At 31.8% G+C, this 26,392-nt stretch overlaps 1 protein-coding gene and 1 pseudogene across 2 annotated transcripts; one reads left to right on the top strand and one right to left on the bottom strand.

Annotated features, from left to right (window-relative positions):
- The first annotated feature begins 1,235 nt into the window (after window positions 1-1,235).
- Window positions 1,236-14,384, top strand: LOC112697437 (calcineurin B-like protein 1). 2 transcript variants are annotated; one of them, XM_072197553.1, is made up of 8 exons: window positions 1,236-2,014; window positions 2,235-2,382; window positions 10,524-10,606; window positions 10,900-10,959; window positions 11,381-11,489; window positions 11,580-11,632; window positions 11,886-11,942; window positions 13,322-14,384. In XM_072197553.1, the coding sequence occupies exons 2-8, from the start codon at window positions 2,289-2,291 to the stop codon at window positions 13,451-13,453; spliced, it is 588 nt and encodes a 195-aa protein (XP_072053654.1). In that variant the 5' UTR covers window positions 1,236-2,014; window positions 2,235-2,288; the 3' UTR covers window positions 13,454-14,384. The 2 variants fall into 2 exon arrangements, with proteins under 2 accessions (XP_072053654.1, XP_025606398.2); XM_025750613.3 differs by having other exon boundaries at window positions 11,886-12,000; window positions 13,322-13,670.
- A 2,794-nt stretch (window positions 14,385-17,178) lies between these two features.
- On the bottom strand, window positions 17,179-18,964 carry LOC112805893 (zinc transporter 1-like; annotated as a pseudogene).
- Between the last annotated feature and the right edge of the window lie 7,428 nt (window positions 18,965-26,392).

Raw genomic sequence — 26,392 nt, 5'->3', positions numbered from 1 at the left:
AAATTGTTGTTTATGAATCTTATGTCTGATAAATTGCCTGAAAGTTAAATCTTATGTCTGATCATCATAGGCTTCAAATTTTATTTTCATTAGGCATTGTAACTCATATTGTGCAGTTTTCTATAAGTTTTTATGATGATTGAGATTGAATTTTGGTTATACACTTGGTGAATGTTCTTGCTTAACACCAAATTGAACTGAAATTTTAGAATTCATTCCTTGTTTGGTGTTATATGTTAAGTGCATACAGAGTTAGCAAGTGAATTGATGATATTGCGTATCCATGTAGTTGTTGAACATAAATGATCATATACACAATCACACGAAGGTGACGATGCCATGCTAGAAATTGGGATTAAAACTAGGCATAGGGACCACATTGGGTCAAACAGTTTCAATTGCCACCTCAGCTTGCCGTTATCTACGCCAGCATGACTTCTCAGTGTCAGGTCACTGCCGGCGTTCATTAATTTGCCCGGAGATGTGGCTAGGGATGACCTTGGTGCAATTTTTACAAAGTCGGGGACATAAATAGTGCAATTAGTAAGGAACTACTTTGGGGTTTAACTCATAAAAAAGAGCCCATGACAGATCATTTTATGAAAGTAAAAACGTATATGCCTACATATATCAAATCTCCACCACCCCCTTCACCATCTCCTCCTCCACCTTACTACTATAAATCACCTCCTCCCCCATCTCCTGTGCCTCATCCACCTTATTACTACAAGTCTCTACCACCACCAGTGAAATCTCCACCTTACTACTACAATTCTCCTCCTCCACCAGTTGTATATCACCACCACCCCATCACCAGCTGGTCGTTTAGGTTGTAGGTAAAGTCTATTGCTACAAATGTTATGACTGGGCATACCGAAAAAAATCTCATAACAAGAAATACCTCAATGGTACTTTATAATTCATATGTACTTCTTTTTTATCCGTTTATAGATATTATTTCTAGTATGAAAGTATTCTTTCTTTTTATTTAATTGAGTTATAGTTTAACTTTTAGTACTATTTAATTGATGCAATGTGCTTTTTCGTTACTTTTGGAGAAGCAAAACGACTTTTCTATATACTTCTTTAAAACTCGGTTAAAAAAAAAAAACTCATGTTTCTATTATTTTATCAAGGTCAACAATAACTTTGCACAATTTTCCTTGTCTGAAAACGATTTTGTTTATTTTTTCTATTCAAGTTTCTATTAAAGAGGAATGGCACAGTTACTAGTCACTATTGCTTTGAACCATTTTCCTTCTTTGATGAAAGGAGGAGGCTTAGCATCTAAAATTGGTTCACGGATTAATGTGGAGTTGTGGACCACATCTGTTTTGTCCTTCTTCAAACAAACTTCTCTATGTGCTTAACGATTGGTTCATGTTGTGAACCAATTCAGTACTTTCTTCAGCTGCCACCACCAATACAGTTCTCCTCGCCACTGTATTTCACTGTCTAACACCACTCCACCAGGCACCAGCATATACCCTTTTTTATTTTTGTCAAAGTTATGGTTTACAATATAAATAGATGTGAATAATTGAATCAAACTCAAATAATGTAAACCATTCCCTTTCCCTTCCCATCCCCAGTTCTTCTTTCCCTTTTCCTTCCTCTTCTCCTTCCCCAATCTGAGGCTTTTTCCCTTTTCCTTCGACTTCCCCTTCTCCAACCCATCCCCAATTCCCCTTTCACTTTCCCTTCTCCTTCTGAAATTTTTCATATAAACCAAATCACAGATAAAATATTTTTAGCCTCTTCTACTTGCTAGGTTGAAAAGATTAAGAATAGCTGCATGTGTTTTCTATGGCATCAAGTTATTTACAATCCATCCTGTCACCACTTTTAAGTTTTTCTAAATAGTAAATAACCAAAAACGTCTGTGGTTTAAGTTTTTCTGTGATTCATGAGGATCATATTCATCTCCGATCCTTCTTTCGGATGAAGCAGCCGCTACTCCGTCTCTCAGATCTGGCTCACGGGATCGGAGTCTCACTTTACTAACTTCTGCAAGGTTAAGTTTCTATTATCTCTTTCAGCTAAAAATAATTATTTATTATTTTCTGATCTGCACTCCTGATTTGGATCTGAGGTTTCAATACATATTTGTGCATAAGTTCGATCTTCTTCTTTTCACTGTCTTCCCTTTGAGTGTAACTCCAGTTTTAATTTATCCCTAGTTACCGCTCTTAGATTTATTTATTTGTTTGTTTGTTTGTTTATTTTTGGTTCAGGTAAATGAAGAAGAAAGTTATACAGACTTCAACCATGGATCTATTGCGCTGTATATGGTATATACAACTTGCTACTCTTCTTGTTTCACCTCCAATCCGCAAAACTACGGTAGCTGTATGTGTCTTCAGATATTTGGTGTATCTCAAGGTGCCTCTGCTCTATATATTCCTTTCCCTTTGTACTGTGATGTCTACCTGTATCATTATTATATGTTTAGATTCAAGAGTTTTACAAAAGTCACCATCTATGCTCTCTTTTTTTGCTATATTCATCATGTTCTTTTGTGTTTCTAACTCATCACTATTCACTAGCTAAAGATCTTATAGTTTAAGAGATAACAGCAATTAACTTAGTGCCTAGATGAGTACAAACAATTTTTTATCCTACAGAAAAATTCTTGTATACAAAGAAAAACATAACATATGATGATATGGTAGAGCAATTAAAAAATATACATGATGTATATTCACATATATCATGACTTAATGTTCGGTTGGCCTTGTGGGAGTGATATATGAACATAAAGGATATTATTTATAAGGTGCATAGTGAAATTGAGACTATTTTAATTTATAAAGTTGGTGGTGACTTCTTCTAGTTTTGTTAAATACCTTAATATAGGGTATGTCTAAAAGGAACACAACCATTATGTGTTTATTGGATACGCCACATTTATATAAACCATTAGATTTGATTAGATGAAAATCAGAGGTTAATATGGAAGAAAAGCATTGATGAATTCTAATAAATACAGAATATTCTAGTACATAAATAAATATTTTAAATGACAATACTTTAATACACAATACTTTAAATGATAACAGAATCTTTTATTCTTAAATAATTAAATATAAAATATATAAATACAAAAATATAAATATTCTTTATTCAATAAGATTAATTATTGTGCAAGAAATTTTTATAATATTAAAAAATCTTATTAAAATAAAATTTTAAACTGTAACATAAAAATATAAAATAATTAAAATTTTATTTTATATTACTTGACAAATAATTAGATTATTATATTCAAAATTTATTAATTAACTAATTTTGTTAAAGATATTATTATATAAAATAATTTTTCATCAAAATATTTTAAAAATATAGTTTATTTAAAATATTAGATAATACATGAAAATATTAACTTTTTTATTTTTTTTAATTTTTTTAAAAAAATAATATAATTCTAAAAACATGCCTATCATATTACATATTTACTTATATTAGTAAGATCTAAACTAATCAAACTTACGTAATTAAAAATATAAAACATATAAATACAAAAAAAATAAAAGTATTTTGGATATATTATGATATTTGTTATATTAGTATGACCTAAACTAATCAAGCTTATGTAATTAAAAATATAAAACATATAAATACAAAAAAATAAAATAAAAGTATTTTGGACATGTAAATTCTACTCTATTTTTTATATTTTAACATGTAAATTACCCTTTATGACATATCACTTTTTAATTGGTTATTATGTTAACTATGATTAAGTTATTTTGTAATTAAAAAATTATTTAAAAAAATAAATGTATAATTTGATAAAATACTAAAAACTGAATATTTACTCTCTGTAACTTTGTTATTTCTCTCTCTGATTGCTCTTCTGTGTTGATTTCAATTTGTAATGGATCTGCTATTAGTTAAAGAGAGTGTATTTGATCGTACTGCTATTTTGTAATTGTCTTTTACTCTTTAGTTCACAAGATTTCCTGTCACATATAAATTTTTTATTATCAGGATGCATTAATCTATGATTTAGGGTTGTGATAACTATTGCATATATTATAGTGATGCTTGAATTAGATATACATTTAATCCGTCTATTAGAATTTAAATTAGACTATATCAATTAGTTCAAAGACGTTCTTTGGAATGGTTATGGCTCATTGGATCGTACACAAGATCCGTTACATTAGATATTCAAAGGATATTTGCATCTTTACTCTTCGTCCTGCTTCGAGTTACAATGTGCTTTCAACGCACTTTGAGTGATGAAAAAATAATGGAAGGGAGGAAATATATTTCACTCAACATAGAAGGTGTTTTTCAATGGAAGGGTGGAACGAATTTAAGTAATAATGATTTGGCAAAAGAATATATATTTATTTTTTAATATTTACAAAAATTATATAATTATTTATCTTAAAAAAATATTTAATTATAAGATGGTCCTACTTTAGTTAAGATGTTAATTCTCATTGAGTTAAATTAACTCAAATTAAAATTAAACATCTAATTAAATGTGTCACGTCATAGAAGCTAATTTATATATGAGAAAATTCCACTCCCCTCCCCTGTGAGATGCTAAAATGACACTCCCCTCCCCTCTATTTTATAAATGTACATTTCCCTCCCTTCTAACTTTTAAAAAACCTCATTTTTAATCCATTTTAAACTTTTTGTGTTAACTAATGTTAACTTTATCCATTTTTTAAGAAAAAAATTATTTTTTAAAAAAATATTCATTAGCAAAAATTTTATTTTTTATTATTAAATTTATCTTAATAAAATATTCTTTAATAAATTATTTTTTTATTGATTAAATTGTATTTTTAAAAAATTTAATAATTATGTTATTTTTTAAAATACCCTTTAATAATTTTTTAATTATTAAATTATAATTTTACCAAAATTTTTGTTAACAATTTGTTTATATTTTACTATTAATTTTTCGATATCTATATATTATTTTAACATTAAATAAAAATTTTTAGTAAGATTATTTTTCAATATCAATAAATATTAATTGTTATACATATTACCAGTGGTAAGATTTTTTTATTTAATATTAAAATAATATATATTAATATAAAAAAATTAATAGTAAATATAAAAATAATTGTTAACAAAAATTTTAGTAAAATTACAATTTAATAATTAAAAAATTATTGAAAAATAGGTATCTTAGAAAAAAATAATTTAATTATTAATTTTTTTGAAAATATTTCGTTAAAAATACAATTTAATTAATAAAAGAATAATTTATTAAAGGATATTTTGGTAAGCAAAATTTAATGATAAAAAATAAAATTTTTGTTAATGAATATTTTTTCAAAAAATAATATTTTTTCATAAAAAATGGATAAAGTTAACATTATTAACACAAAAAATTTAAAATGGATTAAAGAGGAGGTTTTTTAAAAGTTAGAAGGGAGGAAAATGTACATTTATAAAATAGAGGAGAGTGGAGTGATATTTTAGCATCTCGCAGGAGAGGGGAGTGGCATTTTCTCTTTATATATTGTTTTAGAGGAGATTTGGTAAAATTCACCTATATATATATATATATTTGGTCGAGTTAAAGAATAAAAAATTTAACTAAAACAATAAAAAAATACTTGAAAATAATAAAAATAAAAAATAATTTTATTATAAATATATAATTTTAAATATTATATATATGAAACTTTAAATGTTAATTTTAATAAATAAAAAATATTTATTTTTTATATTTGTTACACTTGCTCCATTGCGCTGCGGTTTTAAATAAGCTTTTTTTTTAAAACTTTGGCTCATTAGTAGTTAATATTTTCCGGGAATTCTAATTCATGTATTAAGAAATTTATGGGTAGTTGTAGTCACTTTGATTTTTGGTATTTTGTTAGAACATGGCATGTGATCAAACATTTTTTTTGTGACAACTTTATAAAGATTAGATTAATTGATTTAAAATTATTGGTCATTGTCTAAATTTTAAAATTATTTATAAATTTTGTAAGGTTTTAATACGAAGATTAAAAAAAATAATAGATTGGTGAACAAAGTGTAAATATATCTCTCACTAGTCAATATCACCTCAAAAATCTTTACATCTTAATGTCAAAAATCTCTACATTAAAAATCTCTACATCTCAATGTCAAAAGTTACGTAAATCCCTACATCTCAATGTCAAGCTACGTCAGCAAAGCCAGATGGAGCATCCAGTAGATCATCATCAGGATCATCAGCAGTACTTTCAGCAAAGCATGTCAAGCTACGTCAACAAAGTCAGGTGGAGCATCCGGTAGATCATCATCAGGACCATCAGCAGGACCATAGGACCATCAGCAAAACCAAGACCATCAGCAAAGCGATCCGAACCATCAGAGTTGTCATCACTCGTTGGGGGAGGACTGGAAGGGATGATGACAGCAGCCTCCTCTGGGACTGGAAGAGGGGGGCATGAAGCTGGTCGAGATACAACTGTAAATCTAAGACCCCCGCAAAAAAGAGCTCATAGTTATCAGCTACAAAGTCCCCAAAGTCAAGGTGGAAAAACCTCAGTCGAGCCTTCAAATCCGGTAGGAAAATTCCCATGAGCAGAGAAATGACAATCCTAGCCTGCTCTACAGTCAGTATCGACGAAAACAACGAAAAGAGACCGATACACCCCTCTTTCGTAGCGTAAATCACGAGTCAGAATCTGCAAATGTGTCCAATCAGCCATAATGTCTAACAAAAGATAGATAAATATTAGTGCAGAAGAATTCATGCACAATACTATTTGTTGATCTAAGAAAAATTAATATTAGTAGATTTTAATACTAATATCAAAACAAATAACCTTAATTACAATACTAGCATGGAAATAGATCAAGTAAATTAATAAATTTTTAGTAAAATTTATATTTATATTAATATTAATAATGGTATATAATTAAAATATAATTGATTTGAAAAATAGATATTTATTTATACTATATAATTAATATTTGTCATAAAGAATATTAAGAAGCACAATCTGCGTCTTCTCAGTCATTGTGCTTCTTAATATTCTTTGTGACAAATATTAATTATATAGTATAAATAAATATCTATTTTTCAAATCAATCATATTTTAATTACATACCATTATTAATATTAATATAAATATAAATTTTACTAAAAATTTATTAATTTACTTGATCTATTTTAATACTAGTATTGTGATTAAGGTTATTTGTTTTGATATTAGTGTTAAAATCTACTGATATTAGTTTTTCATAGATCAACAAATAGTATTGTGCATGAATTCTTATGCACTAATATTTATCTATCTTTTGTTAGACATTATGGCTGATTGGACACATTTGAAAATTCCGACTCGTGATTTACGCTACGAAGGAGGGGTGTATCGGGTTCTTTTCGTTGTTTTCGTGTCCATACGACTGTAGAGCAGACTAGGATTGTCATTTCTCTACTCAGTAAATTTCCCTACGGGATTTGCTGGTTCAACTGAGGTTTTTCCACCTTGACTTTGGGGACTTTGTAGCTGATGACTATGAGCTCTTTCTTGCGGGGGTTAGATTTACAGTTGTATCTCGATCGGTCTCATACCCCCCTCTTCCAGTCTGAGTGGAGGCTGCTGTCATCATCCCTTCCAGTCTTCCCCCAGCGAGTGATGACAATTCTGATGGTTCGGATGGTTTTGCTGATGGTGTTGATAGTCCTGCTGATGGTCCACCTGGCTTTGCTGATGGTCCTGATGATGATCTACCGGATGCTCCACTTGCCTTATTGACGTAGCTTGACATGCTTTGCTGATGATTTAGCGGATGCTCCACCTGACTTTGCTGACGTAGCTTGACATTGAGATATAGAGATTGACGTAACTTTTGAGGTAATATTGACTTGTGAGAGATATATCTACATTTTGTTCACCAATCTATTATTTTTTTAAATCTTCGTATTAAAATCTTACAAAATTCATAAATAATTTTAAAAAATTTAGATAATGACTAATAATTTTAAATCAATTAATCTAACCTTTATAAAGTTGTCACAAAAAAATGTTTAATCACATGCCATATTCTAACAAAATACCAAAAATCAAAGTGACTACAACTACCATGAATTTCCTAATACATGAATTAGAATTTTCGAAAAATATTAACTACTAATGAGCCAAAGTTTTAAAAGAAAGCTTATTTAAAACCGTAGCGCAATGAAGCAAGTGTAACAAATATAAAAAATAAATATTTTTTATTTATTAAAATTAACATTTAAAGTTTCATATATATATAATATTTAAAATTATATATTTATAAATAAGATATTTTTTATTTTTATTATTTTCAAGTATTTTTTTATTGTTTTAGTTAAATTTTTTATTCTCTAACTCGACCAAATTTATATATATAGGTGAATTTTACTAAACTTTCTCTAAAACAACATGTAAATTAGCCTCTATGACGTGACACATTTAATTAGATGTTTAATTTTAATTTGAGTTAATTTAACTCAATGAAAATTAACATCTTAACTAAAGTAGGACCATCTTATAATTAAATATTTTTTTAAGATAGATAATTATATAATTTTTGTAAATATTAAAAAATAAATATATATTCTTTTACCAAATCATTATTACTTAAATTTGTTCCACCCTTCCATTGAAAAACACTTTCTGTGTTGAGTGAAATATATTTCCTCCCTTCTACTGTTTCTTCATCACTCAAAGCGCGTTGAAAGCACACCGTAACTCGAAGCAAGACGGAGAGTAAAGATGCAAGTATCCTTTGAATATCTAATGCAACGGATCTTGTGTACGACTTTGAACTAATTGATATAGTCCAATTTAAATTCTAATATACGGATGGATTAAATGCATATCTAATTCAAGCATCACTTTAATATATGCAATAGTTATCACAACCTTAAATCATAGATTAATGCATCCTGATAATAAAAAATTTATATGTGACACGAAATTATGTGAACTAAAGAGTAAAAGACAACTACAAAATAGCAGCATGACTAAATACATTCTCTTTAACTAATCATAGATCCATTACAAATTGAAATCAACACAACAGAGCAATCAGAGAGAGAAATAACAAAGTTACAGAGAGTAAATATTCAGTTTTTAGTATTTTAAATAATTTTTTAATTACAAAATAACTTAATCATAGTTAACATAATAACCAATTAAAAAATGATATGTCATAAAGGGTAATTTACATGTTAAAATATAAAAAATAGAGTAGAATTTACTATATATATATATATATATATATATATATATATATATATATATATATATATATATATATATATATATATATATATATACGAAAAGTGTACAAATGTCATAATATTTTCAAAATACTTTTATTTTATTTTTTTTGTATTTATATGTTTTATATTTTTAATTACGTAAGCTTGATTAGTTTAGGTCATACTAATATAAGTAAGACCTATATGTTTAGTTTATGTCTTACAAATGTCATAATATTTTTAAAATATTTTTATTTTTTTTGTATTTATATGTTTTATATTTTTAATTTCGTAAGCTTGATTAGTTTAGATCTTACTAATATAAGTAAATATATAATATGCTAGGCATGTTTTTAGAACTATATTATTTTTTTTTAAAAATTAAAAAAATAAAAAAGTTAATATTTTCATGTATTATATATAATATTTTAAATAAATTATATTTTTAAAATATTTTGATGAAAAATTATTTTATATAATAATATCTTTAACAAAATTAGTTAAGTAATAAATTTTGAATATAATAATCTAATTATTTGTCAAGTAATATAAAATAAAATTTTAATTATTTTATATTTTTATGTTATCGTTTAAAATTTTATTTTAATAAGATTTTTTAATATTATAAAAATTTCTTGCACAATAATTAATTTTATTGAATAAAGAATATTCATATTTTTATATTTATATATTTTATATTTAATTATTTAAGAATAAAAATTTTTGTTACCATTTAAAGTATTGTCATTTAAAATATTTATTTATGTACTAAGATATTCTGTATTTATTAGAGTTCATCAATGCTCTTCTTTCATATTAGCCTTTGATTTTTATTTAATCAAATCTAATGGTCTATATAAATGTGACGTATCCAATAAGCATATAATGATTGTGCTCATTTTAGACATACCCCTTAATATATTACAAATACTTTAATATATCCATTAGTTTTAGACTTTGTTCATATATATTATCATTTAAAAAAAACAACTCAACATCATAGGAATAGAGCTTATTACAAGATAAATAATAAATATAAAAAAATGAGAGTCTTTCCTGTGTGCTCAACATGTACTAAAAAATATTGCTGACTTAGTTATAGTTTTCTTCCTTATTTTTCGTTTAAATTTTTTCCCTCTCCAAATTTCAATTCCAATTGGTTGGTTCATATGCTTTACCGGTGTTCTGGGCTATTAGTTATTGAAAAACAGAATCATCTTGTTTTATATTTGTTATGGAATTGGCTCTATCTCTATTTCTCAAGCCTTCATGCCAGTTTAGTAGTTTAAACTTACAGCAAATTTTGGTTTCGCAGTCACTGTCAGTGAGGTTGAAGCTCTTTTTGAGCTATTTAAGAGCATAAGCAGTTCGGTTGTTGATGATGATCTAATAAGCAAGGTACCATATAGCAAATGCGTTTTCCTCCTAGTCTCAAACATAGTTGTATTTATGGCATCTATTTTGTGATGTTCATTTTATTATGAGATATTTGGTGTGCTTTTTTTATTTCTTTGATATGAATGATCAACAATATACTACATTGTTTTTTGTCTTTTTCATTTTCTTAAATAGAATCTGTCACACAGTATCATGATGAATTGCTTATACAATTACCAATATTTTTTATTTCTATTTGTTCTTCACATTCATTTCATAGTCTGTTCTTTGATTACAGTGTTCTTTCTTTGCAGGAAGAATTTCAATTGGCAATCTTCGAGAATAGGAGAAAGGAGAATCTCTTTGCCAATCGGGTACTATACATACGATTATACGAATAAGGCCTTCATTTTTAAGGTTTCTTGCATGCATGAGTGAATGCGTATCTAGCATCACAAATGTAATTTGTTAAATCGATGATTTGCAATGCAAATAGGTTACTAAAGACATTGTTCTATCGCCATATACTTTCGGAAGAAACTCAATTTCTTAATCCCTTTAATAACCTGAAACATAAATACTCATGATGACACATTTAGTTAGAGGTCAGTATTCTTTTAGATATAAAGGCACATGCATCTCCATATTTAAATTTTCATATAGAAATCAGTGTTTTTTGAGTCTTCCCTAATTGCTACTTAGTAATAAATTTCATTGTTTGTCATGTTATCTCCAAGCATTAGTCATTTCAGTTAACTGAATGTCCTTTTGACATTAGAATTATACTGCATGCAGATCTTTGATCTATTTGATGTTAAGAGGAAGGGAGTAATTGAGTTTGATGACTTTGTTCGATCTGTCAATGTCTTCCACCCAAATGCACCACTGGAAGACAAGATTGATTGTAAGTTGAAGATTGAATCCTAACCCCTTTTCGGAATAAAGTAGATTTCGATTGTGAAACTCATATGTTAGGTTTTGCATTCTCTTGCAGTTTCATTTAGGCTCTATGATTTGGACAGCACAGGCTTTGTAGAACGCCAAGAGGTAGCACATAACGCAATCCTATTATGTGTCAATTTACTTAGATTTTCACTGTTTTTCATGATATTATATTTTCACTCTGTTTTTCATGATATCAAAAAACAACTAGCCCTACAGAAGTCTGCTCTACGAACACTTAATAAGTGATATTCGCCACTAAAATATGATTTGTTGTAGTGTTCATCTACGTCTCTGCTTACGTCCGATTAATTTTAGTGATCCTAGCTTCATTGTTCTTTTGCGTTATTTCTAACAGCTCAAGCAAATGTTGAATCCGCTTCTCTGTGAATCTGAAATGATGCTAGCAGATGAGGTGATTGGTTTTTTTTTTACTAAATACAAAACGACGTCGTTTCAAGTCCTCTACAATGGTAAGGATGGATAAAAATTATTTTAAGAGCTACTATGAGTTTCAGAGGACAATTTCTTTAAGGCTCGAGTGTAAGTTCAAGACTACTTTGATATTTAACTCTTAAAAAAATATATATTATACATTTATATTTCTTTTAAATAATAAACAATAGGTCATTAAGATTAGGTAGGTCATTGTTTCAACAAATATTTTTAGGTATCAAAACTAAAGCTATAAATATCGATGCATGAGTCTATCTTTTCACTCACTTCTAGCACTGTTCTTTTTTCGTAGACTATTTTTTCACTCACTTCTAACACTACTCCTTCTTCGTAAATCTCTTATTCTTGTTTCTAACATGGAAGGATCGAAGTCACATGATATTCTTATTTTTGAAAAATATTGGTAAGATATTTTTTTTATTGATTACTTGAACTACTATTTCATATAAATGATGTATCTTGTTAATTATATTTAATTTAAAATAATTAATTTATACAAAATATAACACTTTTAAATAAAAATATAAAAAATATTATATATTAATACGTGTATAACTAAATTTTTTAAAGAATATAAAAAAATAAAAAAAGTAATTTTATATTTCTCACTCAATTAAAGTTTATTAAATACTTGTTTTTTATGTCATAAATATTGTAAAAAGATAAATTTTTAATTGAATGAAAAATATAAAATTATTTTTTTTATATTGTTTAAAGAATTTAATTATACATATGTTAACATATAATATATTTTTTTATATCTTTATTTAAAGGGTTATATTTTGTATAAATTAATCATTTTAAATAAAATATAATTGACAAGATACACGATTTAAATGAAATTGTCATTCAAATAATCAATAAAAAATATTATTTTAACATATAAAAAATATGAAAATTATTTTAAAAGATAAGAATACCACATGGCTTCAATCTTTTCATGTTAAAAACAATAATAAGAGATTTAGGAAAGAATAGTGTTAGAAGTTTCAATCTTTTCATGTTAAAAACAATAATAAGAGATTTAGGAAAGAATAGTGTTAGAAGTGAGTGACAAGATAGACTAAGAAGAAGTAGTAGTTTTAGAAGTGAGTGAAAAAATAGATTCATACATCAAATATTTATAGCTTTGGTTTTGATATCTAAAAACATTTGTTAGAACAATGACCTACTTAATCTTAATGACCTGTTATTTATTATTTAAAAAAGGGGTAACTATGATTTTGGTCCTTAAAGTTTTTCGCCAGAATAAAAATCGTTCTTCATCTAATTTTCGATTTAAAATCGTCTTTAACGTTTTTTTCATATTAAAATCGTCCTTTTAATTTTTTTGGACAGAAATACCTTCACCACTACCAACACAATTACCTCGTCCACCACCACCAACACCACTGCCACAACCAGCACCACCACCACCACCACCACGAACACCAACATCAACACCAACATCAACACCAACACCAAAACTAACACAACCACCACCACCAACAACACAAACACCACCACCAATACCAACGCTAAAAACACCAAACAACAGCAACTTCTTCCATTAACAAATTAAAAATACAATAAAAAAAATCAGATTCAACAAAACCAACAACAATTCAGAAATCAAATCAGATTCAACAAGAACAAAGCCAACAATGATTCAACAAATCAAATCAGATTCAACAAATCAATAAGCAGAAGAAGCAGAAACAGAGATCGAAGCAAGAAGCGGCGAGGTGGTGAGGAGCAGCGGAGCGAAAGCCGATGACGATGAGGAGGGCGAGGCGGCGACGAGGGCGAGGAGGAGGAGCAGAAACAGATCGACGAGGAGGGCGAGGTGCGAGGGCGAAGCGGTGACGATAAGAGCGAGGAGCGGCAAGCGACGAGGACCCCTTCTCTCCCCCTCCTCCCTGTTTCTCCCCCCTTTCTTTTTCTCCTTTCTTTCGGCGACGGCAACGGCTACGGAAGCTCCAAGCTTTGTCGGCGCTGTCTTCCTCCCCCCCTTCCCTCCCCTCCCCCTTCGTATACCTTTTTTTTAATTTTATAAAAAATTTTATTAAAAAGGACGATTTTAATACGAAAAAAACGTTAAGAATGATTTTAAATAAAAAATTAGACCAGGGACGATTTCAATTCTGGCGAAAAACTTTAAAGATCAAAACCATACTTACCCCTTTAAAAATATATAATATATATTTCAAGTTTAGTTGTCTGTGACTGCACTTGTGATAAATCACAGGAAGTGCAGGGCAAAGCAATGCGTTAACATACAAATAGTAGCTTGTGTCTATTCTGGTAGCTAGTACAATTAGAATTTGTCTCTCTTTTATTGGCAAAATTATACTTGCTATCAGTTCAGAGAAGGACTTCTTCATAATTAAGATCTTTGCGGGCGTCATCTTAGCCATTGGTTTCATTCATGTGTTGTCGGATGCATTCGAAAATCTAACTTTCTTATTTGGACGATCATTTTTAGAAAGATTTTCTTTTTACTAAGTTTGTGTCAATGTGCACTGCAATGAAAACTCTTATGGTTGATGCCTATGCAACCGCGTATTTTTAAAAAGAGCATTTTCAAGATGCATAATCTGGGTTTGTAGATGTGGAGAATAAAAAAAGACGTGCAGTCGATAATGACGTGAATCTTCACTCCTATGGAACACATGGTTATGCATCTCTGGAATTCTTCGGCATCGAGTGATATCACAGGTAAGGTAGCTAATGTGGTAATATTAATCAATATTTATCAATATTAAGAAAAAAATAGTGTTGCCAAAGTAGAATAGTTTTTTTCTTATTTATCTACGAATGTTATTTTTTTTAAAATTATAAAACATTGTATTATATTATGTAATTTTACTATCAACAATTTTAAATCTACTCTAATTATTTTTGTAATAATTATTCAAGAAGAATTTGATTTATAACTATTGGAGATGGGAATATAGGAATTACATTGGAAGCATCAACGAATTCACAAACAATAAAATTTTAGGTTGCTGCTTTGACTTTTCATTAATTCGTTGAGTATAGGACTTAGAAGTTGTATAACTCAGGTACTACTTTAATTATTAAAAATTAAAAAATAATTTATTTTATATTTTCATTGGATCTATTTATTATTTAATTTTTTTATTTAAGTTGGATTTAAATATATCCAAAAAAAAGTTAGACTCATTTGCATCGTTTTAAAAAATAATAAATAAATTATTTTTGTAATAAATTTAATTAAATATCTTTTAAGTTTATTATTTTTTACCTATTTTATTCATGCATTTAAATTTTACTTTTATCATTTTTTCTACTTATTTTAAATTTAGTTAGATTTAGTTGTTAAAAATTTTTGTACACAAACTATTAATAGTTAAGTAATTATTGAAGTTTTTATTGCCTAAAAAAAAGCATAAATTATTTAAAAAATAATCAGATTATGTGCACCTAATATGAAAAGTTAAAAGAAATAAATACTTTTTAAAAAATATTTATATTATTTTTCTGATATTTGTATATTGATAAAAATTATTTTAAGTAAAATTTAGGAAGTCGGTTATAATTATGGGATTGTTCTTTTCTATAACTAAACTATTAGAAATTATAATTGGTATAAGAATTTTTAATGTTTATGATGATAAGAGTCTAACTACCCTTATTGTGAGAGGAGTTTTTAATGCAGCTTCAGCAGAAATTTTAATATATATAGTACTTGTAGATCTTTTTGGTGCTGATTTTATGAGTTTAAAGATGCAGACAAATAGTAAACTTTAAATATGGACCAATATTTTTCTTCTTTTAGAAGCTGGTTTATGTCTCTTATTGCTAAATTAGCATAAGGCCAATTAAGTTGTATTATTCTCCTATTGTCAAATATAAGTTTTAGGTTTATCTTTCTAGATTTATCTTTCTTCCTTCATTAAGTACTTTCATTTATACTACTTCTTGATTCTTATTGTGTAAGAATCAAGATGTATAAATGCAAGAACTTGTTGAAAGAAAAAAGATAAACCTAAAATCTACATTTGACAACGGGAGAATAACGCAACTTAATTGGCCTTATGCCCATTTAACAATAAGAGACATGAAACTAACTTACAAAAGAAGAAAAATATTTACTTATATTTAAAGTTTAATATTTATCTGCATCTTTGAAATCATAAAATCAGCAGCAAGAAGACAAGTGCCATGTATATTAGAATTCCAATTGAAGCTACGTTAAGAACTCCTTCCACAATAAGAGTCGTTGGACTATTATCATCGTAAACGTTAAAGATTCTTATGCCAATTGTAACTTTTATTAGTGTAATTAGAGAAAAGAACAATCCCATGATTATAACCGACAACTTTTTAAATCTTGCCTGAAATAATTTTTATCAATATACAAATATCAGGAAAATAATATAAATATTTTTTAAAAAAGTGTTTATTTCTTTTAACTTTTCGGTGCACATAATTTGATTTTTTTTAAAAATAATTTATGCTTTTATTAGGCAATAAAAGTTTTCAATAATTACTTAACTATTAACATGTGATGTGTACAAAAAATTTTAACAATTAACAACTAAATTTAACTAAATTAAAAATAAGTAGAGAAAATGGTAAAAATGAAGTTTAAATGCATCAATAATTTATTAAAGTAGGTGAAAAAATAATAAACTTAAAAGATATTTAATTAAATTTATTATAAAAATAATTTATTTATTATTTTTTATAACGATGCTAATGGATCTAATATCTTTTTCTAGATATGTAAATTTAATTTAAATAAAAAATTAAATAATAAAAAAATTCAATGAAAATATAAAATAAATTATTTTTTTAATTTTTAATAATTAATGTAGTACCTGATTTATACAACTTTCAAACCCCATACCCTCAAAGAATTGATGAAAAGACAAAGTAACAGCCAAAAGTTTTATTGTTTGTAAACTTGTTGATGCTCCAAAGTGATTCCTATTACTACGGAATGCATAACTATTCCCATCTTCAATACCTCTAAATCAAAATTTTCTTAAATAATTATTACAAAAAATAATTAGAGTAAATTTGCAATTTTATTGCTGATAGTAAAATCACATAATATACAATGTTTTATAATTTAAAAAAGATGACATTCTTGATAAATGAGAAGAAAGCTACTTACATTTCACGTTGACAACACCATTTTTTTCTTAATATTAATAAATATTAGTTAATATTATCACATTAGTTATCTATGATATTATTCGATATAGAAGGAGTTCCGAGGAATGGTGGGAACAGACACAGATGTATGGTCATGTGTTCTATGCGAGTAAAGATTCACATCATTATCGATTGCATGTCTTTTTTCGTCCTCCACACCTGCAACTCTAATTGTGCATCTTGAGAATGTTTTTTTTTGAAAATATGCGGTTGCATAGGTATTAGCCATAAGAATTTTCATTGCAATACATATTGACACAAATTTAGTGAAAAAATTTTTTTTTTAAGGATGATCGTCCAAACAAGACGAGGTTAGATTTTCGAATGCATCCGACAACACATGGATGAAATCAGTGGCTAAGATGACATCCACAGCAAAGACCTTAATTACAATGAAGAAATCCTTTTCTGGGCTGATGGTAGGTATTGCCAACAATTGAGACACAAACACCAATTGTACTAGCGACCAAAATAGATGCAAGAGCTGTTATCTTGTATGTTAACACGATTTTGTCCTTCACTTCTTGTTGTGATTTATCATAAGTGCATTCACAGACGACTAAACTTGAAAATACAAAAAAAAATAAGAATATTATATATCTTCAATCCTTCCAAGTTATTGTTCGAAGCAAGAATAAGAGATTTAGAAAGAAGGAGTAGTGTTGGAAGGGAGTGAAAAGATAGATTACGAAGAAAAAGTCAGTGAAAAGATAGGTTTGTAAGCAAAAGTCAGTGAGAAGAAAAAGCCAGTGCTCAAATTAGAGAAAAAATCATAAATGTTTCAGAGTTTTTTTGTACATCTTTCTGTTGTGTTTGATGATCCTGTAGAGATTCTCTTGTAAGTTGGGTTAGCACTTTCCTGTTGAAAACTTGGTTTGAGTCCAAGTCAAATTTAGATTGGGATTAGAATCTAGATTTGTCTCAAATAGAAATGGATAGTTCTTATAAATGAATTGATGTTTGTAATGTTATGAAAATATAGTAAAATTTCATCCTTGTTGTGATGAAGATTGGATGTAGGCTACAATGCACCTAGTAGCTGAACCAAGATATATGTGGTGTTATTTCTTCTTCTCTCCTTCTTTCTTTGTTTACGTTTATTAGGAGACAAAAACAAAAGTGTTTCAACTCGACACGAGACAAAAGCAGAAAAATCTCCTAAAGATCCTTTGAAAAATCAAATATTAATATTCAATAAAAAAATAAGTTAAGATTCAACCCCCTTCTTTTAGCCACTAATTACCATCAATTTTAAATTACATGAATAAAAATTATAATTTATTGATATTTGAATCAGAAATTACACTATTAATGATCCATATATAATCTAAATAGTTCTTGTAATTGTTTTACAATCCATACCGAAATAAATTTAAAACTCAATCTTTTATAAAATTTCAGTTAACAATTGATATTTTCAGCATTAGAACAATGATCCATTCGTGTAAATAAGTTATAAGTATCATTCCAATAATTCAAATCTTGGGGTTTATTTTCTAAAATAAAGAAAAAAGACAGGCAAAATTTTTGTGTGTGAGACTTATCATTTCGAACACTCAATAATTGATGTAGGCATATACGTACTCTTTATTGTTTCTACTTTCATAAAAAGAAGGAGCCAGACGCTGGTACTGCCTGTTGGAACATTATATACAGTATAGCAAAAAGAAAACGTTTTTCCCGCTCCATCCATCGTCTTTGTTAATTCTTATGCCAGCAAGTAAACGGAAAGTACTTGCACGCAATAGGTATGTAATTAATTGCAAGGGGGAAGAGAGGATCGATCACAACTAACAAACCAGGCTTATGCGTCATGTATGATATATAATAAGGATTTTATTGCATAATATTATAACAAAGAAGAGAGTAAGCTTCCTGAATAAGGTTTCCCACAATGAACTTTTATGGACATGCCATGTGCTGGGCTTGGAAGAAGGAATGATGAAAAGAGGAGGAATGGCACAGTTACTAGTTACTACTGCTTTGAACCATTTTCCTTCTTTGATGAAAGAAGGAGCCTTAGCATCTAAAATTGGTTCACGGATTAATGTGGAGTTGTGGACCACATCTGTTAAAAAGTTGTGGACATAGTGTTTAGTAATATATGCTATTGTATCTGAACATCTATTATTTATCTTCGTTATCCCTAACTTGGAATATCATTCAAAGTGAGATTAGTCATCACCTTGATTAGTGATTACATTATTATTTTCTATGTGCTTAATGATTGGTTCCTGGTGGGGGGCCAAAATAATTCAGTTATTAATAATTTTATTAAACTATTTTATACTAACACTGCATTAAAATTAATTTCTAGTTTGATATCTTAAAAATAATATTTTGTTTTGTTGCTATCACAAAAGAAGAAAATACATTTTTTTAAAAATTATCAACTATATAATAAAGGCCCATTTTCCCTTCAAATTTAAATCTGTTACAGCAAAAAAATTATTGTTTCTTCTATTCTTTATAACATTGCAACTTTAGTAGTCGTTTGCATGGATTCATAAATCTTTTCTGTTTTCTTCTACAAACTGTTGTTGCATTATTATTTTGATTATTGACAATGAACGAAAACTTTTTTTTTATAATGCTTAGCATTTTTTCTATTAGACTTGATCTGATGTTAAAAGATATATCTTAATTGTAGCTGATATCTCTAAAATATTCATTCATTAATATGAATGAATAAGTTAATTAAAGAAAATTAAAATATTTTTAAATTAAACATTTGATAGTTTCAGTAAAAAGATAGTTGGAAGCAAAAACGGCATGGCCTAGTAGGCATAGCGCCCCGACCCGGGCAGCCGGCCTAACCAGGTTGCTGAACCCGGACCAAGAAGCCGACCTGGCACCTCCTCCCTTCCAGCACAGCATCTGACAGCTAGGGGAAAAGGAAACTTCCTGGAAGGTGGGTCTGCCCTTGTGGGACTCACCCTAGGTAGAAGGTATATAGGGGAGGGCCCTACCCCTCCCCGAGTTAGGTTACTACCCTCTTTACTTTTACTGCTATCCGTACGGTCTCTAACTTGGGCGTCGGAATCTTTTTTGCAGGTGGCTCCCCCTCTCTAACGCAACTGCTCGGGAAGTCGCGAGGTTCAGCTTTCCCCTCTCCTATACCGCAACTCGGGAGATCCGTTCGTTCACCGTCCACAAAGACCAGGCTCCCACCGTCACTCACCCTATTCGTCTACCCGATCCGTTTGGTACCCGAGCACTGAACATTTGGCGCCGTCTGTGGGAACCTTGGCGTGAATGGACTTCTTGTTAGATCTCGTGGAATGAGATGATGGAGGCGAGCCACGAAGGGAGGAAGTAGTTCCCCGAACCAGTGGGGTAGCCTTCTTGGCTTCCTCTCGTGAGCGCACGAGATCTCCCCCTCGGCGAAGGGAGCCTCCCTCCCGCTCCTGGGAAAGGCGTCCATTCGGTGGGACGGGGAGCGACTATCCTCAGATAATGCAGGAGCTGCGTCACAGGGTGCAGAACCTGGAGCGGGAGCTAGCGAGTAGAGAGCGCTACCAGCCTGTCCCGAGTCAACATCGGTCCCGGTTCCCCCTAAGGAGGGAAACCAGGGGGAGAAGTCCCCAAAGAGACTGCTCTCGAGGCACACCGACCCCCCGGTCTGACCCAGAAAGCCAAGGAGAAAGCAAAGAGGCGCCGAGGAGACGGCAAGACCCTATAATTTACACCCGACCTCTAGCGAGGCACACTGAAGAGGAAAACCTAGAGGATAGCAGAGAGAGACCTAGGAGGACGCTGCAACGCCCAGTGATCATGGGGGCAACACATTTCTACTACTCAATTCTCGAGGTCCGGCTTCCGAAGCATTTTGATAAGCCAACGGACATGAGATATGACGGCACCCAAGATCCACAAGAACATCTAACGGCCTTTGAGGCCAGGATGAATCTTGAGGGCGTGGGTGATGAAGTGAGATGTCGCTCCTTCCCCGTGACCTTAGCAGGGCCGGAAATCCGCTGGTTCAACGCTTTCCCCCAAGGCTCCGTGGCAACTTTTGCGGACATAACCCGCGCCTTCCTAGCTCAGTTTACCACGCATATTGCTAAAGCTAAGCACCCGATCAACTTGCTGGGGGTGATGCAGAGAAGTGGGGAACCGAACAGGAACTACCTGGATAGGTTCAATGATGAATGCTTGGAGATTGATGGCCTGACCGACTCCGTGGCTAGTTTATGCTTGACGAACGGGCTGCTGAACGAAGATTTTAGGAAATACCTTACCACCAAGCCAGTGTGGACGATGCAAGAAATCCAAAATGTGGCTATGGAATATATTAACGATAAGGAGATTAGCCAAGTCGTGGCAGCCAACAAGCGGCAGACCGCCTATAACCCTGCTCGTCAGCCCGACAACGGGGAGAGGCCTAAGGAGCACTCCAAGGACGGAGGGCCAGCTAAAGCCTTCAAGCCATTTCCCCGGGTAGGGAAGTTTACTAACAACACTTCCTTGGCAGCCCCGATCGTCGAGGTGTACCAGCAGATAGCCGACAAAGGCATCCTGTCGAAGCCCCGACAACTCAAGGATAGAACTGGAGGGAACAAAAACCTCTATTGCGCTACCACAAGGGCTTCGGCCACAAGACCCAAGATTGTTTCGATTTGAAGGATGCTCTAGAGCAAGCGATCCAGGAAGGCAAGTTGGCAGAGTTCTCACACCTCACAAGGGAGCCCAGGAGGCGGGATCGTGACCGATCTGGCGACGACAGGAGCCGCGCCGTGAAACCGAGGTAGGAACTCGAGCAGGACAATGAACGCGGCCTCACCATTGTGAACGTTGTAGATGGGAGAGACGTTGCCCCCAGGTTGAAGTCGGCATGCAGGAAAGATGCCAAAGTCTTGGCTGTGTCATCGCCTAGTCCCGCACCTTCCTCTAGGAGGGTCCCATCAATATCATTCGGACCAGAGGACCAATGGTTCGATGACCTACCGGAAAACTCCCCTATGGTGATCACAGCAAGAGTGGGAATTGGCTTGGTCAGGCGAATCCTCGTAGACACCAGAGTCGATTAGAACATTATGTTCCGTAACGTGTTTGATGCTCTAGGCCTCTGAGACACCGACCTGAAAACCCACCAACACGGTGTGGTTGGTGGTGCGGTGATTTAACAACCACAAGCTAACCGGCAAGTGCACCGGGTCGTACCAAGTAATACCTCAGGTGAGTGAGGGTCGATCCCACGAGGATTGATGGATCAAGCAACAATGGTTAAATGATTTACTTTGTCAGGCAAGCAGAAAAGGGTTTTGAGATATTCAAAAGGTTTTAATTTGAAAATATCAGAAGGCAGGCACGCAAGTAAATAAATTGAAAATAAAATATTGGAGAAACAGTTAATGCTTCAGAGTTATCTATTCTTCCGGATTAAATTTTCTTACTAACTATTTTAATCATGTAGAATTTAATTTATGGCAAACTATATGTGACTAGACCCTAATTCCTTAGACCTTTCTAGTCTCCTCTAAAATTCATTAACTGCCGATTCCTTGGTCAATTAATTCCAATTAGAAGCTGCATGATCAAATTCTAGTTTATATGCCACAAAAACTCTAATTACCCAAAAATAAAAAGGATTATATGTCACGTATCCTGTTAAATCCAAATAATTAAAATTTAGGAGAATATATTTTCAAGCTGTTGTTCAAGTAAAGAGCTTTTCCAAGTTTTACAAGAACTCAAATAGAAAGAGAGCCATACTTCTGTTCCAGCCAAATTCATAAGATAAAGAGCGAAAACAATTCTTAAATTATGAATCCATACATGAATTAAAATAGAAAAAGTAATAAAATCAATCCATACAAATAGACAGAATTCCTAACCTTAACAATGGAGGATTAGTTGCTCATGGTTCAGAGAAAAATAGGATTCCCATAAAATGTACAGAGTTCCAATCTGATGGCATGATAAGTTAACTCATGGAATTCCTTTTTATAACTAATCCTAATAAATTTAAAATCTAATTATTTAAAATTAAAAATAACATCTTTTCCTAAAAATAAGATTTGAATTTAAATAAGAATAATCAGTAGGTCTTCAGTTGATGGGTGGAGACCACATGTTTTGTCCATTCTGTAGCTTCTAATATGTGTTTTCTGGGCTGAAAATTAGGTCAAACCAGCCCAAAAATCGCCCCGAGTGTTTTTCTGCGTTTTTTGTACATGACGTATGTCACGCGTACGCGTCAGTCACGCGTACGCGTCGCTGGTCTTCTTCGCAAGTCACGCGGACGCGTCGGTCACGCGTACACGTCGCTGAGCAAATCTTCAAATCACGCGTACGCGTCACCATGGAAAGCTCCAAATCACGCGCATGCGTCAGTCACGCATACGCGTCGCTCCTCGCTGCCATCTCCTTTGATTCTTGTGCTGCAAAAACTCCATCAAATCCAGCCGAATGCTACCTAAAATAAACAAAATTACAAAAGACTCAAAGTAGCATCCATATTGGCTAAAAGATAATTAATTCTTTATTAAACTCAACAAATTAGATGCAAAATCACTAGGAAAAGATAGAAAAGATGCTCACGCATCACAACACCAAACTTGAATTGTTGCTTGTCCTTAAGCAACCAAAACTAATATAAGCTTAGGATGTGAATTTGCATGAGAGTGAGAGTTTGATTAAGCTCATGTCTCTTCTTATAGTGGGGTTTACAACTGCAATCCTGAATAGTTTTGGCATCTCACTCTCCTTTGAATTAGAAGGATGTTACTGTCATTTGGAATTAGAGTCCGGATAATATTATGAATCCTCTGATCTTTTGTAACTCAATTTAATCCTTGAACACAGCAATTTTTCTTTGGTGCTTTGCACCTTGAGCCTAGCCGTGACTTTAAATGTTTTGTCTCAAGCTTTACTTGACACAGAAACACCACAAGCACTTAACTGGAGAACTCTTTTTAAGTTCTAAATATTTTTATATTTTTTTGTTTTTTTTATTTTTTTTTATTATTATCCCTAGACAGTGGTGCTCAAAGCCTTTGGCGTACTCTGCAATTGATCTTGACTCTAAATGTTTTATCTCAATGATTACTTTACACAATAACACCATAAGCATGTGACTTGGGAAACAACTCTTTGAGCTTTTAATCATGTCTGACCTCCCTAGTCATTGATGCTCAGAGTCTTGGACCTTGCTTTTATTTTTCTTTTGCTGTGTTTTTTTGCTTCAAGGATTAAACTTTCATTAATTTCAGGGAAATCATAATAATTCTCTAAATTTTTTTCCTTGTACATCAACATTCTTTGATTCAAATTTAAATATGCACTGTTCATGTCATGCATTCAGAATTACAATTAATACCACCATATTTAAGTAAATAAGACTATTCTTAAGATTAACTCAATTTCTCATGCAATACACCACTTCTGTATTTTTTATTTGAATTCAAGCTCAGTGAGTAATACATGAGATATCTTTTCAGAATTAAAACAATTAAGAGAAAATTAAACTAGTCCTAGGATTCTAACTAATAAAGGATGATGCAATAAACAAAGCAAAATTGCAAAAAATCGGAACATAACATAGAAAAAGAGGGGAGGAATAAAAATTGAAAGGAACTCAACCACCTTAGTTATCCTAGTGGTCGCTTTATTCTTCAGGTTGTGCTCCTCAGTGAAGATGATTCGCCTCCCTTTTGGTGCCATAGGAATAAATAGAAAAATCCTTAAGCGAAGCGTCAACACCAAACTTTAAGGTTTGCTTGTCCTCAAGCAAAGAAGAACTGAAAATAGAAAAAGACAAATATTATGATGAAAGAAAAAAAAGGATAAAAGAACAAGAGAGAATTAGGATTGGGAGAGGGGGAAAGAAAATTAAAACTGGACGGCGAACTAGTGTAGTTGTGCAGCGCAGGTGACGCGTACGCGTGTAGCACGCGTATGCGTGGGTCGCGAAATTTTCTGAATGATGCGTAAGCGTCAGGCACGCGTACGCGTGCGCTGGGTTTTGTGCAATTCGCGCGACGGTAGCCGCGCGCACGCACAACTCGCTGTTCGCGTGGCTTGGGAACCAATATTTTCATACGACGCGTGCGTGTCATGCACGTGCACGCATGGATGAACATTTGTGCAAATGACGCACATGCGTCAGGGACGCGTCCACGTGGTCAATTTTGTGCGTTTAGCAGACTTCTAGCCCCAAACCAGCACAACTCTCTGCCCAAACATATATTTACGATATTTTTCCAGGTCACGCGTATGTGTCACTGACGCGCACACGTGGAAGGCGAAAAGTGCAAACGACGCGCACGCGCGGGTTACGCCTACGCGTGATACGGCTTGTGCTTCCAGCATGCTTCCAGTGCTACTCCCGCTCAACTCTCAGTCAAATTTTATTTTTTTACGCACATGTATATGACGCGTACGCGTTAGCGACGCTTGCGCGTCATGTGCTCCCATTCTCTTTTTTTTATTTTTTATTTTTTTATTATCTGGTTCCTGTTCTAAAATAGTTGCGTGATCAGAAAATTAGTAAGAACTCAATAAAAATCAAATAAGTAAGAAAACTACTACTACGAAAAATAACTAAGAATGAAAATGAATGATCATACCACGGTGGGTTGTCTCCCACCAAGCACTTTTAGTTAAAGTCCTTAAGTTGGACATGTGGTGAGCTCCTTGTCATGGTGGCTTGTGCTTGTACTGATCCAGGAATCTCCACCAATGTTTGTAATTCCAATGGCTACTGGGATCCCAAACTAGGCGCCTAACGCCTTTGAGCAAGTTGAAGCAAGTGACAAGACCCAAAGGGTGTTGATTGTGGGAATGAATTCTAGGTCCCAAACCTTGCCTTTACACCCGTCTTCTTGTTGATCACCATTGTTCCCACCGGGTGGCAAGCAATCTGAATTCTCACAGAGACATCTAAACAACCGTCTAGACCCATTCAATTGAGCTCTACACCAATCATTGCACTTCAATTTGGAGCATGCAACCATATTGAATCTTTGTTGACAACTCTTGCCACTAACCATCTTCCTTTTACTCTTAATGCCACAAAGAGCTCTAAGTTGACCATCCGTCTCCAGTAGCCCATATTCAAGTGGGAAAGTAAGGGTTAAGGATAGAAATTTTACCCACTTGAATGTTGTATTGGATGGTGATGGATTTGGAAGAGGTCTTGCAAGCTTCACTCCCTTCTGTTTTTCTTTGAATTCTTCCTCTTCTTTGCAAGCTTCCTCAATTTCAACCTCTTCCTCTTGGTAACTGTCTTCTAATTAAATC

The sequence above is a fragment of the Arachis hypogaea genome, chromosome 6 (assembly GCF_003086295.3).
Source record: "Arachis hypogaea cultivar Tifrunner chromosome 6, arahy.Tifrunner.gnm2.J5K5, whole genome shotgun sequence".
Taxonomy (NCBI): Eukaryota; Viridiplantae; Streptophyta; class Magnoliopsida; order Fabales; family Fabaceae; genus Arachis; species Arachis hypogaea.
The sequence above is the reverse complement of the archived record's forward strand: the minus strand, read 5'-3'. Positions and strand labels throughout refer to the sequence as shown.

Coding starts and splice junctions, on each gene's coding strand:
- LOC112697437 (XM_025750613.3), top strand. CDS start 2,289: ATGGTATATACAACTTGCTACTCTTCTTGTTTCACCTCCAATCCGCAA. Junction 10,960..11,380: donor AGAATCTCTTTGCCAATCGG/GTACTATACATA, acceptor TACTGCATGCAG/ATCTTTGATCTATTTGATGT. Junction 11,633..11,885: donor GCTTTGTAGAACGCCAAGAG/GTAGCACATAAC, acceptor TATTTCTAACAG/CTCAAGCAAATGTTGAATCC.